Source organism: Dermacentor silvarum, chromosome 5, assembly GCF_013339745.2.
Source record: "Dermacentor silvarum isolate Dsil-2018 chromosome 5, BIME_Dsil_1.4, whole genome shotgun sequence".
NCBI classification, from domain to species: domain Eukaryota; kingdom Metazoa; phylum Arthropoda; class Arachnida; order Ixodida; family Ixodidae; genus Dermacentor; species Dermacentor silvarum.
In genome coordinates this window covers 11,540,702-11,558,073 of record NC_051158.1, presented here as the reverse complement: position 1 = coordinate 11,558,073, position 17,372 = coordinate 11,540,702, and the positions used below count along the sequence as shown (strand labels likewise).

The 17,372-nt window shown below is 47.5% G+C and overlaps 1 protein-coding gene across 1 annotated transcript in view; it reads right to left on the bottom strand.

Annotated features, from left to right (window-relative positions):
• LOC119452883 (glucose dehydrogenase [FAD, quinone]-like) overlaps positions 1–15,231 on the bottom strand; it is a 46,872-nt gene extending 31,641 nt beyond the window's left edge. Inside the window, exon 1 of the mRNA XM_037714834.2 lies at positions 14,971–15,231. Within this exon, the coding sequence (XP_037570762.1) occupies positions 14,971–15,124 (154 nt within the window). The 5' untranslated portion in view covers positions 15,125–15,231. The remainder of the gene's footprint in view (positions 1–14,970) is intronic.
• Positions 15,232–17,372: the final 2,141 nt, after the last annotated feature.

Here is a 17,372-nt window from a genome sequence, read left to right as displayed (position 1 = left end):
TGACTTTTAAGTCCAGAAAGCTCGAAGGTTGAGTTCATTACTAAAACTCCCCATTCATACCTCCCCATTCGCAGAGGTATGAATGGGAGGCCATTTAATGTGTGCTAATGCATAAAGGAAATTTTCACCGTAATTAGGGACGTCTATGTGATTGACGAGTGAATATAATTAATGACTTGTTTCATACAACAAGCGCAATACATCCCTCAAATTTTTGGACAGGCGTAGAAGCACAGGCTACCAATTATTTACCTCCTACCACAATGTACGAAGCAAGGTGTTCATGCAGCAGTACTAGTGAGTGCTTATTCAGTGCCTCAAACTGCAGCAAACGCTAAATACAGCAATATTACTGCAAAGAAAACAGCTAATTGATTTGGTTGTAGTTCATAAAAGATAAAATAAATGCCGAATTACAAGCAGAAATTCATGCCGAATTACAGGCAGAAATAGGGGCCTCTTTAAATTATTTCACATTCACTCTACAAAATGGATGCGCATGTGTGCATGTGTGTGCGTGGCCACTCTACAACTAGGCACAGTGCCCGCCTCGGCTGCGGGAGGTTGTGGGTTCGATTCCCACCACCGCTATACACTCCCTGATTGAAATCGGCACAAGAGTACCCCGACCTGGCGTTCGGCTTTCTTCAGGGGTGATACACTTGAGGAGGGAGCCTGTGCCTTAAGTACCCGTAGAAACCCTCGTGAGCACAAACAAAAGGAGGTTTGGGCCACTCGCATGGTGACCATTTCCCATGTGGTGCCCCAAATACACCTATTGAGTTGGGGCGGGTTGGGGACACACAGCATCGGTGACCTACAGTAGAGCATCCGCCTCATATGCGGGAGGTACCGAGCTCAAATCCCGCTGCCGCCGGAAGCCCACCGGTTTTTTCTAATGGGTAGAGACGTTCCCTGGCCTCGTGCTCTGCTTTTTCTGGGGTTCCCATCTCGAAAGGGGGCCCCAATACAGATTTCCTTAGTTGTCTATGGGCGCCTCTTGTCCAACCACATACGGCCTTGTTGAAGAGCATCCGCCGCGGCTGCGGGAGGCAAGTGCTGCCGCCGGGTACCTACCGGTAAAATAGGTACAAGCACGCGCCCCCGGTCTGGTACTCGGCTGTGGTGTGTGGAGTGCGCGACAAGGTGCGGTCGATTGAGACAACAAGAAGCAGACGACAAGGAGAGCGCGCGCCGAGGCGAATTCCGTGCTGGCTTAAAAACGACAACGTCGAAGAGCGTCCGGCACGTGAAACACGCGGCATAAGAAAAGAAACTAAAAGGAAAAAAGCCAATCCAGTCAGAAGAGAACACGGAGCTTCAAGCAGCCAATGAGCAAACGACAAATCGGCCAGAGCGGCAGAAAAGCGAGCCGCGCTGGCAGAAGAGGGGGAGAGTTCCAGAAGCGGCACCAGGAGAAGGTCGGCCACCGGACCGGGGGTTGAAGACGGGCCGTCGGGTTCCGGACCCCAGCCACCAGGACTTCACCCAACTGGGGCCGCCTGCTAACCTGTTCCTGGGAGTCGCCACTCTGCCCGATCGTCAACTGCTGCCCGAGGTCGGCGAGTTTCTGCACCCGTGGGCAGAACGTGAGCTGTCGGGCTACGGGCCCGAGTTCCACGACCAGCTGCCCGGCCAGAACGCCGCCACCGTCTGCCCGTGCCACCAAGCTACCTAACTTCTCTCTCCAAGCCAGAGCTGTCACGCTCTGGTCGCCCGGTCAACGATCCGACACCCCGACCATTGGTGAGATTGACGCCGCTTCTCTCGTCGTCTCGTCTCCGTTTCGCCACGTCGTCACTACAATGCGCACTCACGCCGGCTGCCTGCCCGAACTTGCCTGTTGTCCTTAGCGTTCCAGCTCCGAGTGTGTTCCCTATTATGAGTTTTTCATTGAGTGTCTGATTTATGGGTTGCTTTTCGTTTGTTTTAATAAATGTTTGTGCGCGTTGTCCAACAAAACGGCTTTGTCCTCAATTGGTTTCTCGGAGGCTCCGCCTAAGAGAACCGGCTGAAACATTAAAATAAAAGAACATGTCATTATGGGACCTCAACGCTTGGAAAGGGTTGCAACCTGAAGGCGTCCCCACCTCAATGGGTGCATTTGGGGCTCCACATGGGAAATTGTCGCCATGGGAGCGGCCCAAACCTCCGTTTCCCGACCGCCTGCAAGGACGGAGGATTCGGTGCTGGGCTAGGTCCCGTTTCGCCCGCAGCTCCTCGGGGAATTGCTTTTTTTACAGTTTTCGAGACCACACAACTGGCTGCGCAACATACACCTCTGGGAACATCGGACGGCAGTTTTGTTTGGTTCGAGGCAACCTTTGTTTGGCGGAATGAGAGGCAGGTCCATCGTGGATTTTAGATCGCTAGCATCGGCGGTGCGCTTTCTTGAGAGTGAGACAATTGTTGCTATGTCGTGTCTGCACTTGTCGACATGCTAAACCTTTGCGCAAATTTCTTCGTAAAATTTTGTCAGCACGAGGCCCAAGTGGTCCGGATCCAGGGAGAGCGAGGCCTAGTGCCCGCGGATCATCAGCAAGCCTGAAGTGAGTGTGTATGGGAGGCTCATGGGTTGTTACAGTTTTCTGTACATAACCTCTTATTTCTCTTTCTTTGATTCTGGGAGTAACAGCTCTGGGAGCCGGGTAGGCGCAGGCCACGGCTGCCATTACGGGCTGTCCGGTGTAGCACCTCGGCCCCACCGGGACTGTGCATGGGCGCCGTCCGGCTCAGCTGCTGCACGCAGCAAGCAGGATAGTATCCTCCCCACAGAGCTGATGTCTCCTCGTGGATACCTGTCCTTGTGTTCATGTATGGTGTCGCGTTAAATGCCGGTTGTTTTCAGAGCTGCGAACCGTTCGGCCTAAGGTTTTTCGGAGCGGCCTGTCGTGCGCGTGGAGAATTAAAACAACCTGAAACAGTGGGACTGAGAGTTTCGCACTTGCGTGATTTCTCCTTCTAGCTGTAGCCTCGCACGGGCTGAAGTTACTCGTTCGTCTCAAGAAATCGAGCGTTGTTTTCGCCAACTCAGCATTTGACTACCGCCAGAGACATCTGCTTGACAAAATGAACATGAGCCCCACGTGAGCTATGCGCCTGCGGATTATCTCTCCCATGCCCTGGTTGAATGATCTGTCGAAAGCATTTGAGTGTAAACAGTATCTCTCCTGAGTGTAAACCGTAATCTCTCCTGGCTTGCTTTCACCAGCTGCCCAGGAGTACAAATGAGTCACCCCAGGCAGTGGAGATGTCTGTGGACCCCTTGGCGCAGCAGTCTTCGGCGACAGCCTGTGTCGGGCTTGTAACCCTTGGCTTCATGGGAAGCAGCCAGCGACGAAAGCCGTTAGTACTTCTCGCGACAGTATTGTCGCCGCATGTAAGAGACATGAGTACGTGGACATTTCCGTGGCGCAGCCACAGCTGCATATGTTGCCAGTAGTTGACGAAGCATGCGTAACTATTAGCCCCTGTAGCGTGTCTTCGCCAGAAAACGATGTAGGGTTGTAGGGTTGTGTGGACGCTAGAGTATCTCGCGTCCCCTGACAATTCGTCTTCCTTCCACTGCTTTTCAATCTCCTGAAGTTCAGCTTCGCCGCGTAATGCAGCCGCACTAGTGCAAATTCATGTGGTGGTTACGCAGCTGCGACGAGTGATGGCGTGAGGAGGATGTTTATTGTTATCCCATTTGAAATGGGACGGAGACAAATAGGCACCTAGCCTGCTCGATTTATTTATCTCTTACTAAATTTATCGCCACCTAGCCTTTTACGCAGCATTTATCATTTTATTGCGATAGCAATTATATGGACACTCAAAAGCAGATTTCTGCCGTCGGCGTCGCCGTCGCCGTCGGCGTCGCCGTGAGGTTCCGTATGACGTCATTTGGAGATGAAATCGTCGCCGCGCGCCGAACGCTGTATGTGCGAGTGAAAGGGCGCGAGGGGCGCGTCTTTCACGGGGAGTGAACGCACGGCGGAGAACAAACGCGCGTTCTGCGCCGTGCTCGCTTAAGGGCTGCAGAAGTAGGCGTCTCTTTTCTCCTTTACAATCACCATATATGTAGAGCAAACGCGCCTTCTTCGGACGCGCGAGAGGCCGTGGGGGAGGGGGAGGGAAGGGAGGCGACGTTTAGCTGCGGCACCAAGTGCCTATTTATATCAGAGGCTCCAGCAACAGTCACCAACGCCGCACGCATTTTGAGCTAACGCGGGCAAAACGCCGATGGCGTCGACAACAGTTCTGCGTGTTGTTGCTACCAAAGCCGCTCACCTTACTTCGTATGACATTGCTGTGTTGCTATCGCATTCATTGCTTCGCCCTTAGGGCGAAACTGTGACATTTTTTACTACAGTAACCATTACTACAGTTATTGCCATCTAGCGTGATCTCTATATTAACTTTCGTACTTAAAACCGCTATCACTACATTGTACCATTACCGTCGCTTGCAATGACTTCGGTTCTATCAATGACTTCCCTGTTTTCCTTTTTTTTTCACCAATGAAGTTTCTAATGGTAGCGTCACCTGATTGCGTAGAAGTACGGTGGTTCAACTCGGCTGTGAGAAGGATTTGCTTTATACGACGGTGAAGGACAAGAGACCAAAGGAAGACGAGACGGCGGAAGAAGTGCTACTAAAAACTGTGGATCTTTATTGGAACTTTCTTGCTACAGCAGGACAACGCGTGCAACAAAAAAGAGCCACACAACAAAAATTGTTCTTGGCACGAAGTTATGGAGCATGAAGCGAAGACACAGAAAAAAAAAACACAAAGAAGCGTCACAGAAATGGTGCTTCTCTGTGCCTTTCAAGTGGCTTTGCGTCTTTATCCGTACTTTCCGCGAAGGAGAACGTAAGCACCAAATTGCTTAAAAGAACAAGTCGTTTTGGTGACAAAAATATTACAGACAGCTCATGCCCAACCTCGTTACCAAACCTGATAATCTGGCAGCCTCATCGGGTGTCCACCCTCAACAGCGCACAACTGGCAGAGACAGATGCGACAACAGATGGGGGCTAGTTGTCACCAAAAAATCCCTTCTAGGCCAGAATCCCCGAGAGTGTGAGTGATGTTCTACAACAAAGCATCAGAGGAGCAAACTGCGGTATTTCCATTGTTATCAATGAACTCTTCTATCCTGTTCCACACTACAGCTGTGAATGAACTTATCGACCTGGAATGTAGCCTTTCAAGACGAGTGCGACGTATCTAAGGAGAAATGCATCAATTAACTGAGGTGTTTCAACGTTAGTTTCAACGTCTGTGGAATTTTCTAGCCATTTCTGACCGTCAGCTCGAACGTCAGCTCGACGTAGTCAAATTTGGCGTAGTAAAGATATTCAGATATCCATACGATTTTTGTCATTAATATATATATATATATATATATTCGCATACACTTAATGGTAGTAACTATATAGTATCGGGCAGTGGAAAATTACCCTTTTAACTCGCCCGTGCGCGCGAGGAGACACGATGATGATGATAATGGTTTCATTGCATCCTCTGCGAAACGGGGCTGTTACAAATGGTTACTTAGCCTACTTAGTTTAATCAGGTATGCTATACATGTTTTATTGCGATAGCAATTATATGGACACTTCAACCGGATTTCTGCCGTCGGCGTCGCCGTCGCCGTCGCCGTCGCCGTAGCCGTCGCCGTCGCCGTCGCCGTCGCCGTCGCCGTCGTCGTCGCCGTCGCCGTCGCCGTGAGGTTCCGTATAGATAAAATCTTCACCGCGCGCCGTATGCCCGAGCGCAAGCGTGCTGGGACGCACGCTATCACGGAGAGCGAACGCACTTAATCCCCCACGCGCAAGCAACGAAGCGGGAAGCCAGCGCCGGAGGGAGGGGGGGGGGCACTTCTACTGTGCCAACAACCGCGCTCGTCGCTCGGCCGCACGGTCTCTTATCTCTCCCGCGCGCAAGCAAGGAAGCGGGAAGCCAGCGCCGGAGGACGCGGGGGGGGGGGGGGGGGGGGGCGCACTTTTCTTCTGCCAACAACCGCGCTCGTCGCTCGCCGCACCGTCTCTTATCTCCACACGGCTCTGACCTTTATGAGCCGTGCATTCGCGGCTCAGTTCCTGTTGAAGCGATAGACCGCACGTACCTTCGCCCGCACCGGCGTATGCTTCCTGCCAGCGTTTTGACAGTCGTTGTCTGCAGTCATTCAGTGTGATCTCTTCATGTTTGTTTGTGCGCGCTCACACCACGCTTGTTGCTTCAGTTAGTAATAGTCGGGTCACATTTTCCAACGCACGCTACACATGTAATGCTGCCCGGATCGGCAGTGCAGCGCTACAGGTGTGTCCCTTCGCACGCGCGCTGCCCACGGGAAGCGCTTCTCATCAACACCACCGTTTCACACGCGCCTTCTCGTGGTCATCGAGTCTCTCTAAATGTCGGTCTACTTACGCCGCAGCACACCTGCTTACTTAATCAGCTCATGTTTACTACAATTCATATTGTTACCAAAGCCGCTCACCTTACTTCGTATGACATTGCTGTGTTGCTATCGCATTCATTGCTTCGCCCTTAGGGCGAAACTGTGACATTTTTTTATCTAGCATTTCTGTACACATCTCCTTAATCTTTTTCTTTCTTCCTTCAAAATCTGCCTTGTGCCGCTACCTATTGTATCGAGTGTGTTATCTGAACCGAGCATGCGCTATGCGCAGACGGTGTTCCGCGCATGCTATCACCCTTGCCACCGACATGTATATAAGCGCACTCGAATAAAGGCAGTCGTTCGTTCTCAAGCAACCCGAGGCTGTCGTCTTGCTTTATCGCGTCACGCGATACATGGTGTCAGAAGTGCCTGGAAAACAACAGCGATGGAATTTCTAAAGCCACCGGACCCGCTACGTTTCACAGGGGACATCAGTAGGAACTGGAAGTTGTTCATACAGAAATTCAACCTGTTCTTGGCGTCGGCCGAAACCACCGACAAGAAGCCTCGCCCGGAGTGTGCGAAAGGTGCCCTTCTTCTGAGTATCGCAGGCGAAGAAGCCATCGAGGTCTACAATACCTTCACCTTTGCGGAAGGCGAAAGCAACCTTGACTACGCTACGGTGGTCAAGAAGTTCGAGGAGTACTGCGACACCCAACAAAACGAAGTCTACGAGCGGTACGTCTTCCGGAAAAGGGTCCAAGAGCCGGGTGAGCCTTTCGAACATTTCCTGAGGGATTTGAAGACTCAAGCCCGAGCATGCAACTTTGGTGCATTGATTGATTCAATGGTCCGAGACCAAATTGTCTTCGGAACTAGGGATACTAAATTAAGAGAGAAGCTGCTAGCAGACAACAAGGTTACCTTGGAAAATGCCGAGAAAGCTTGCAAGGCGGCAGAAATATCCGCTTCGCACCAAGAAGCTTGGGATCAAGATATAAAGCAGGTTGACCCGGTGCGCAATCAAAGACCTGTGGCACGTACTGAAAGGTGCAGAAACTACAAGTGTCGGAAATGCGGGCGAACACACGAGCCGCGTAATTGCCCTGCGTTCGGAAAGGCATGCAGAAAGTGCAAAAAAAAAAGAACCACTTCGCAGTTTGCTGTAGGGCGAGTGCTAATGTCGACGAACTGGAAGAGTCGGAAGACGACTTTGACGTCCTCGATATTTCGGTTAACAAGATCAACAGTGAACGCGACTGGACTGTAGAAGCACGCGTGAACAATGCGTCAGTGCAACTCAAAGTGGACACGGGATCTGAAGCCAACTTGCTGCCCTTCGGACCTTATAAAAAAAATGCACCCGAAGCCACCACTGCAACCGAGCAGTGCGATCTTGCGTTCATACGGTGGGGGTCTGATTAAACACTTGGGTGTTATCAGGGCAGAAGTCGAAATTAACAGTCGCAAAACCATAATGGACTTCTTCATTGTGCGCAACGGACGTCAAGCGATACTTGGCCTGCAAGCATGTGAACAAGCAGGACTTCTGTCCCGACAAGTCCACAGTGTATCTGAAAACAGCTCAGAGAAAGTAATTAAAGACTTTCCCCACTTGTTTTCTGGCACAGGCTGCGTTCAGCGACGCTACAGGATGGTGCTTCGCGAGGGAGCAAAACCAGTCGTCCAAACAACTCGCCGGGTGCCCCTGGCCCTGCAGGAACCACTCAAGGAAGAACTACAGCGCATGGAGCGAGCAGGAATAGCCGTCAAAGTCAAGGAACCTACAGATTGGGTGAGCCCACTTGTTCTTGTACGAAAGAAGGACGGCAAGCCTCCGTGTTTGCATTGATCCCCGAAAGATTAACGAAAATCTAAAGCGGGAACACTACGAAATGCCGAGACGCGAAGATATCGAAGCAGAACTCGCAGGCGCCGTAGTCTTTACACGATTGGATGCGAACTCTGGGTTCATCAAGTCCCTGTTAGACGAAGAAACGTCGAGGATTTGTACATTCTCAACGCCGTTTGGACGTTGCCGTTTTTTGAGGTTGCCATTTGGCATTTCGTCGGCGCCAGAGGTCTTTCAGCAGACGCTTAATGAAATTTTTGAAGCAGTCCCTGGTGTAAAAGTATATGTTGACGACATACTAATCTGGGGTACATCAAGGAGAGAGCACGACGAACGTCTGCGCCTTGCACTACAGGCTGCAGAACGGGCGGGCTTGACTTTCAATCGAGCAAAGTGCACAATCTGCGTCGAACAGATCGAATTCCTGGGCGACGTTATCGGTGCTGAAGGCATCAGGCCCAGCCCTTCCCTAATAAAGGGTATGATAGAAATGCCGCCACCTGCCGACAAACTGGCAGTCCAACGAATGCTGGGTGTTGTAAACTATTTTGCCAAGTTCGTGCCGTCGCTCACTCGGAAAACAACGCTGCTCAGAAGCTTGATCAAGAACGACGCGGTTTTTGAATGGTCAGAAAACCACGCGAACGAGTGGAAACAACTGTGCGATACTTTAAGCAAACACCCATTGCTAGCAATATTCGATCCCAAAAAAGAAACTAAAGTGTCCTGCGATGCGTCACAAAATGGAATGGGCGCCGCGCTTCTGCAACGTCATGGCAGCCATTGGAAACCCGTGGCATATGCGTCGAAGGTATTATCGGATACGGCGCAGCGGTATTCTCAAATAGAAAAAGAGACAATGGCCATTCTGTACGGCTGTGAACGATTTGACCACTTTGTATACGGACGCAAGGTCATAGTAGAAACTGATCATCGCCCCTTGATTGCCATCTATAAAAAAGCAATAGGCGATATTCCGCCCAGGCTGCAGCGGTTTTTCCTGCGGTTATTGCGTTACGACATCGACTTGTGCTTCAGTTCCAGGGAAGCAGCTGGTGCTCGCCGACCTGTTATCACGGGCTTCAATCAAAGACGACGGGGCCTGACATCACGACTGACGACTGCAGACGTGCACGCTGTAAGTTTAGTATCGTCACTTGTCAGTGACGACACGTGGAACCGGCTTGTAGCGGAAACAAGCAAAGACCCGTACCTAAGCTCTGTTCGTAACAGCGTTGTTACCGGCCTGCCTATCGAAGGACAGCTTAAGTCATTTGCTGACGAGCTGTCTGAAGTCAAAGGCGTCCTTCTTAAAGGCTGCAAGATTATAATACCAGCAAACATGCGAAGGGAAATCTTGGAAAAGATCCACCAAGGACACGTTGGCTTGAATAAGAGCAAATTAAGAGCGCGGCGTTCAGTGTTTTGGTCCGGAATGAATTCTGATATTGACAAATTTGTTCAGACCTGCGCAGTTTGCAAAAAGTATGCGTACTGCCAGCCGCGAGAGCCACTGCAGATGCGTCCTGTGCCAGACCAACCCTGGTATAGGGTTGGTATAGACCTCTTTCACTACGGCGGAAAATCGTACCTCTGCGCCTACGATGCCTACTCAAACTTTCCCGAAGTAGATATGCTCACAGAAACGTCGGCGAGAGCTGTCATTGAATCAATCAGGGCTATCTTTAGCCAGATATGGTATCCCCATGGAGGTGTGTACAGACAATGGCCCACAATTTGCAAGCAAGGAATTTGCTGCATTTGCACGAGCATACGACTTTCGGCATGTTACCTCCAGTCCCAGGATTCCCGCAGTCCAACGGACTTGCTGAAGAAGGCGTACAGATAGTGAAGAGAATCTTCAAGAAAACCATGGAAGCTAAACAAGATTTTTGGCTGCGGCTTCTTTCGTACAGGACTACACCGCTGGAAGCCGACGGCCGATCGCCTGCGGAGCTGCTCCAGGGTCGGATCCTGCGCTCGACGTTGCCGTGCATCCAAGGGAAGCCCGGAAACCCGATCTTCAAGCACCGCCAAATGGAGACCAACAGGCGCCCACTGGCTCCTCTAAGAAAAGGAGACGTCGTACGAGTGAAGAACGGGACGTGGACTACTAAAGCAAAGGTCATACAGCCAGTTGGCTCAACCCAGGTCCTACAACGTCTTCACAGAGGGAGGTAGGCTTCTGCGACGTAACCGGCAACACATTTTACCCACTCAAGAAGCCTTTCATAGAGATCCTCCAGAGCTTGTCGAATGCGACGATGAAGGCAGTTCAACACAAGCGTCACCAGTGCCAAGGGCCGCAACGCCTACTGTGTCCGAAGCCCCAACTTGTGCGTCACCTGTTCCGGCTCTCAGGAGGTCGCTACGGCAACGTAGACCCCCTCGCCATCTGACTTACAACCGGAACTTTGTGCAAGTGCCGTGAAGCAGATGTGTAGCCTGTGTTAACAATGTCGGGACTGTCATACAGATGAACCATCCACGTAATCTACGCAGTGCAGTTTCTTGTGTTAATTTCCTTGTTGTCTCCTTTCAAACAGAGGGGGATGTATCGAGTGTGTTATCTGAACCGAGCATGCGCTATGCGCAGACGGTGTTCCGCGCATGCTATCACCCTTGCCACCGACATGTATATAAGCGCACTCGAATAAAGGCAGTCGTTCGTTCTCAAGCAACCCGAGGCTGTCGTCTTGCTTTATCGCGTCACGCGATACACCTATGACAGTAAGAGATCCGATCGTATCAGCCTCTTCCCTGCTTTTTTTTTTCACCAATACTCGCGATGTGACATCAATACGTGCATATTTTGCATTGCAGTTGCATAATATTACAGCAGGTAGAACGCCATGTAGCAGATGCACAGGTAACGGTACAAGGAAGGTCTGAGGAAGAAAAAAATGTCGCAGTTTCACCGGAAAGGCGAAGCATCAATTGCGATAGCAACTTAGCAGAGAGCTATACGGAGTAAGGATAGTAGTTTTATCAGCTGTATAAACTTCAACAAGCAGCAGCACCAGCAACGCACAGAACTGTTGTCGACGCCGTCGCCGTTTTGCCCGCGTTCGCACCGAACGCGCGCGGCGTTGGTGACTGTTGCCAGGGCCTCTGGGGGCGGGTCAGAGGTTTTCGACGAGATCAGAACGGGAAACTGGTCGAGCAGCGTCGGAAGTCTTTACCACCTTCTCGCCTCGCAACGTTTTATATAAATACGCATTTGGTGCCGCAGCTAAACGTCGCCTCCGGAAGAAGTCGCGGAAGATGATGATGATGATAAGTGGTTCTTGAGGGAAAGGTTGGCGCTATCTTCTGCAGCCCTTGAGGGAGCACGGCTCAGCGCCAGCGCAGAAGAAGTCGCGTTTGCTCTATATGCATGGTGATTGGAAAGGAGGAAAGAGACGCTTAATTTTGCAGCCTTTTAGGGAGCACGGCGCAGAACGCGCGTTTGTTCTCCGCCGTGTTTTCGCTGCCCGTGAAAGCGCGCGTCCCTTGCGCCCTTTCACTCGCACATACAGCGTCCGGCGCGCGGCGACGATTTCATCGCCGTTGACGTCATACGGAACCTCACGGCGACGGCGACGGCAGAAATCGTCTTTGAGTGTCCATATAATTGCTATCGCAATAAAAGAATTTTAAGGAGTTGTATATACATGAATGCTAGAAAAAATATATATTGTGTACCTAATTAAATCAAGCTGGGTAGTTGTCTATAAATCATCATCGTCATCATCATCATTAGCATAATATCCTGCTACTTGTCTTGCGATGTGAGATGCGCGCCACGTAGCGTCTATACGTGCAGCATTTGCATTGCAGTAGCAAATTATTGCACCAGGTGGCACGCCATGTAGCAGTGGCATAGGTAGCGTTACGAGGTAAAGGGAGAAGTATTGAGGAAGAAAAAGAAGATAATGGGGAAGTATAAATATTGATGTAATGAAAAGCATGTATGCCATACCTGATTAATTCAAGCGGGCAAGGTGACTGTCGCCATCCCGTTTCAACGAAAATGCCATTACATCATAATCATCATCATTAGCATCGTATCGCGCCATTTGACAAGCCATGTGACATGTGTACCGCGTAGCTTAGATACGTACAAAATTTGTTTTGCAGTTCGGTTCACGTGTCCCGACATTTAGCACTTGCATATAGCAGTTGCATGCTGCATGTAGCTGAACCTGGTTAACTCAAGCAGGCTAGGGGACTATTTGTCACCACCCCATTTTGAAGATGCCAATAAACCATCATCATGAAGAACAACAACAACGAATGGCACTTGTTAAGATCTAATAAAAAAAATCCTCAATAATTATGAGAACCAATTATATGCAGTCGACGGTCGGTCTTTTCCTGAATATTAGAAAAGCTTTCGACTCCACTGAACCAACCATCCTATTTAATAAACTGTCATACTATGGAATTCGCGGGGTGGCCCTAAAACTGATTCAGAATTACTTCACTGCCAGACTACAATACACATGTTATAATGAGTTTTGCTCACAAAAGAAAGAAATAGCACTCGGAGTCCCTCAAGGGTCAACTCTAGGTCCACTATTATTTATTCATACGTAAACGATATTGTAAACATACCAGTTACACCAGATATAGTCTTGTACGCTGACGACGCAAGTTTGTTTTTCTCAGGTAACAGCCTATGTGTGTTCTAAATTGCAGCTAATAATTGGTTAGATCAACTTTTGGTTTGGTTAGCAGTGATTCAGCTGCAGTTAAACGTCAAGTAAACTAAATATGTGGTTTTTAAGCCTAAAAATAAGCCGGCTGACTGTGCTACTTGTGTCAAGTTCAATGGTTGCGCAATCGCACGGACTTCGGCTTTTAAATTTTTAGGTGTACTTTTTGGTGAAAGCCTAAGTTTTACACCTCGTGTAACGAAGATTCATTCTAGAAATTGTAGGTGAATGGGCATATTGTTTAGGATTATGTACATTAATTGTTCCTATCTGGTTGAAACGCCGTCTGTGTTATGTGTTAATTCAGTCCCATCTTAGTTATTGCCTGTTGGCATGGGGGAGTACATGCCCGTCAAATTTGGATCAAGTGATATGTCTCCAAAAATTAGCAGTTCGCTGTATGAAAAACCTTGGACCCTGCGATCACACGGCACCTTTTTTCTTGAAGCATGGCCGTTTAAAATTAATCAGTTAGATGAATTTAAGGTCACTATATATATATATACGAGGTGAACTCGAGAGAAATGCGCTCATTTTTTATCAAAAATACCCCCCAGGTAACAGCCATACAATTTTATAGGCATGACGATTATATAGAGTACCATTTTACAGGACCAACTAAGATACAAAACACTAGCATACTTATTCCCATCCTTAATAAATGCACATCCTAACAAAATGACTATTGCGCAAAACTTCAGATCATTGAACATCTTTAAAAATGCTCTGAAAATATATTTGCTTTCCCTTAAATTGAGACTTAGTTTCTCGTGTGCTTTGGGTATAATTATATTTTGTTAAGTCAGTTTCATATTGTGCTGGTATATGTTTATAATTTTTTACACATGTTGCTCTGTTGGATCTAAACTGTTCCTACTTTGAAAGTGGTATAATGATAGAGGTATTTAATGCACCTATCTTTGTAGTGTATGCTATGTAAGTGTAATCCATGTAATTGATATGTATGTAAGCTATATTTAATCCTTGCTACTTCACCACTGAGCAATGTATGGGTGACAAGACTTTAGTCAGGCAGACAATGTTCTACCTTTAGCTTTGCCATCCAAGACCTTCACTGTGTCTGTTGCAATGCTAAACAAATAAATAAATAAATAAATAAATAAATAAATAAATAAATAAATAAATAAATAAATAAATAAATAAATAAATAAATAAATAAATTTCTGCGCACCGATCACCATGTGAAGTACTGAAATTTGAAGAAGTACAGTACCGCAAATAATTTACGTCAACACACTACTGTTCGGCGCAAAAGGAGAAAATGTGCACACTTCACTCATCGTTAAAAATTTTATTCGACTAATTAAAACAGGCACGTTAGTACAACTTCTCACGGCCACAGTTTGCAATAAAATTGGTTCGTGAATGGGCCATTCATAAGGGTAGAAAACGATGGGGCCATGCGGTGTCGCGGACAACGTTTCTCGGCAATTTACCTTAAAGGCAACACGTACTTTTATGTAAACTGGGCATTTTATAACCGCAGTAGGTTTATTCATGTCACTAACATGCACCTCACAACAAATGCCTTATACATACGCTAATATACATGCACGATGAAACGGCTACTTGGCTTAGTACCAATTACGGGGAAGTACTATATGTGGATGCTAAAAAAGTTCCTAGAAATCAATGCATTCTGTTTTGCGGTTCCAGCGTTTTCTTTCTACCAACAGTTGTTTTATTGTATATTTTAACGTTAATTAATGGACCCATCTATCTATATTGTGCAACGAAATACTTCAGTTGTAATAAATACAACCTCGAATTTCTCATGTATTGGGCTCATTTTACCTATATACTCGTAACAAAGGAAATCATCCAGAGACCAAAAACCCAGAGCAATAATGAGCAACATGATCATGTCTGACGAAATTTCCGGACAAGAGGTTCCCCTAAATAACGACCAAGAAGTTGGATACCCACAGCTAGGTTTATAGTTAGGAACTCTTGCTCTAGGTACACATTTTCTTTTTTTTTAGTCTCGGTGAAAAGCAAATTGACCTACCTACTACGAAATCGTAGCATTCCAAGAGACTTTGGGAAACTCCGGCGTCTCCCGTTGACTCTTGATTTCCTTCCTGTTCTTGTCCTTCGGAAGAAGCCTTGCAAACAATGGCCAAGACAACGACCACGGCTAACTTTACCGTTAATGGTGCCATGGTGACTGAGAGGCTGTAGCAAAAAAGCAAAAGTGCAGAGTGCTGCACCGGTTCGATTCAAATTTCGTTCTTCTACAAGCCCGCTAGGCCAAGTAATGTACGCCGTGATACCTACAATTCTACAAAGGTTGGGAGCAAACCTCGGGAATATATAAGAGCGCGCGCTCTTCGTGCAACGTAAGTCGCACTAAAATACAAACAACCAATGAGAATCCCGCGTGGCGCTTAACCCGTTTGTAGTAAAACTGAAACTGACTTGCTAATTAAGTTGTGCGTTGACACGGAACACGGCTTATCCTTGTAGCAATGACTGTCGTCCTAAGCTCAAACGAGACATTTTTGATCCTTACGAAACCGTGTTCGTCATTTGTTGCATTTCTGATTTCTGATCTTTTCAATTTGTGGCTGTTTAAGTGTTTGTCACTTGCATTCGTCATTCAGTGACGCACGCCCGCTATGGACTGGCTTGTGCTCCCTCGTGATTGGCAAAAAATTGCTCAGGGCTCTTGGCTCAGTGGGTTTGGCTCGCAAGTAGAAAAAAAAATGCAATCTCTGGTTCAGATGGAGCGTTGGCAGTTCAAGTCGTAAGAAGATGCTGCTACGGAGGGTTGCGTTCCCCAACATGCGAATTCAGCATTACCTCGAATTGTGCTTGAAGTCACCTGCATCGCAATACCTGACTACGACAGAGTAAATTCATTGGCGTAAATACATTCCTGATGTATTTCCTGTAAGGGCAAAAAAAGGAAAAACAAAACTTGTACCAAAGTAATGGAAATTGAGAGCAAGCATGACGTAGTTCATTGACAATGCAAAACTGTTCTTGAGTCAGCATTTGCGCATTGCAGTTTTCCAACTATATCAGTTGTTTGACGTTGGTAGTGCCTTCTAGTCCTCTCTGAAATGTCTCTTCGTGTGTATTTTTGAACCTGCGCACAACAGCGTTTATTGTATTTATTTATTTATTTATTTATTTATTTATCTATCTATCTATCTATCTATCTATCTATCTATCTATCTATCTATCTACCTATCTATCTATCTATCTATCTATCTATCTATCTATCTATCTATCTATCTATCTATCTATCTATCTATCTATCTATTTATTTATTTATTTATTTATTTATTTATTTATTTATTTATTTATTTATTTATTATTCAATACTGCCGGCAACCTTCTGGTCGCCAAGGCAGGAGTGGTTACAGAGCATTATAGGTTACATTTGTTACAAATCGTTGCCGCGTTATGGCGACAAAAGAAACAATAAAATACACAAACACCAACAAAATCAATACAAGGAACAGTCAACACTTATTACCATATCACTTTCTCGGTAACAAAACACGCCCAGCAATCACAGAATGAAACAACGGCCGCTAAAAAAAAGTTCAGACGTTTTCAGGTTCCCCACCTCATTCGGCAGCCCCTTCCACTCAGCAATGGTCCTTGGGGGAAAAAGGAGCCCTTGTAGGCATTTGCTCTACATTGGGGTGCCACGATGGCCTTGTTGTGTTTCATCCTGGTAGGTCGTGTCGTGTTAAATTGCATGTATGTCTGGAAATCCAGTTTTATCTGACTGTTAACGATGTCGCACATCATTTTGAGGCGGTGCAACTTGCGCCGTGATTCGAGTGTGCGAAGACCGGCCCGCTTATAAAGACCTGATCCTGACACGTGCCTACCGTGCTCATTGTAAGCGAAACGAAGCGCCTTTTTCTGAATACGTTGAATGCGGTTAGATTCTCTTTTGTGGTGTACGGATCCCAAACTACATCTGCGTACTCAAGTAAAGGTCGTACGAGGGACGTGTATGCAACTAATTTTGTTTTGCTGTTACAATGTTTCAAGCGATGCCTTAGCAGCCAGAGTCGTTTTAAAGCTGCAGAGACAATATTTTGGATATGCGAGTTCCAGCCTAATGCAGAGTCAGTCATTATGCCCAAGTATTTAAACTAGTCAACACGGGTGATTAAGTTATTGTTCACAATGTAAGCGTAGGGAAGTGAGTTTTTTTTACGCGTTATTGTCATCTGGGCGCATTTAGCGAAATTCACGGTCATCTCCCACGTATGACACCAGTTAGTAATAGCCATTAGGTAGTTGTTTAGTGCGGCTTGATCCTCGATTGCCTCAATGCTGTGATAGACAATGCAGTCATCTGCAAAAAAGCTGCTGCGTACAGGGGAGTCGATGGCCAAGTCATTCAGATAAATAAGAAAAAGAAGGGGCCAAAGACCGAGCCTT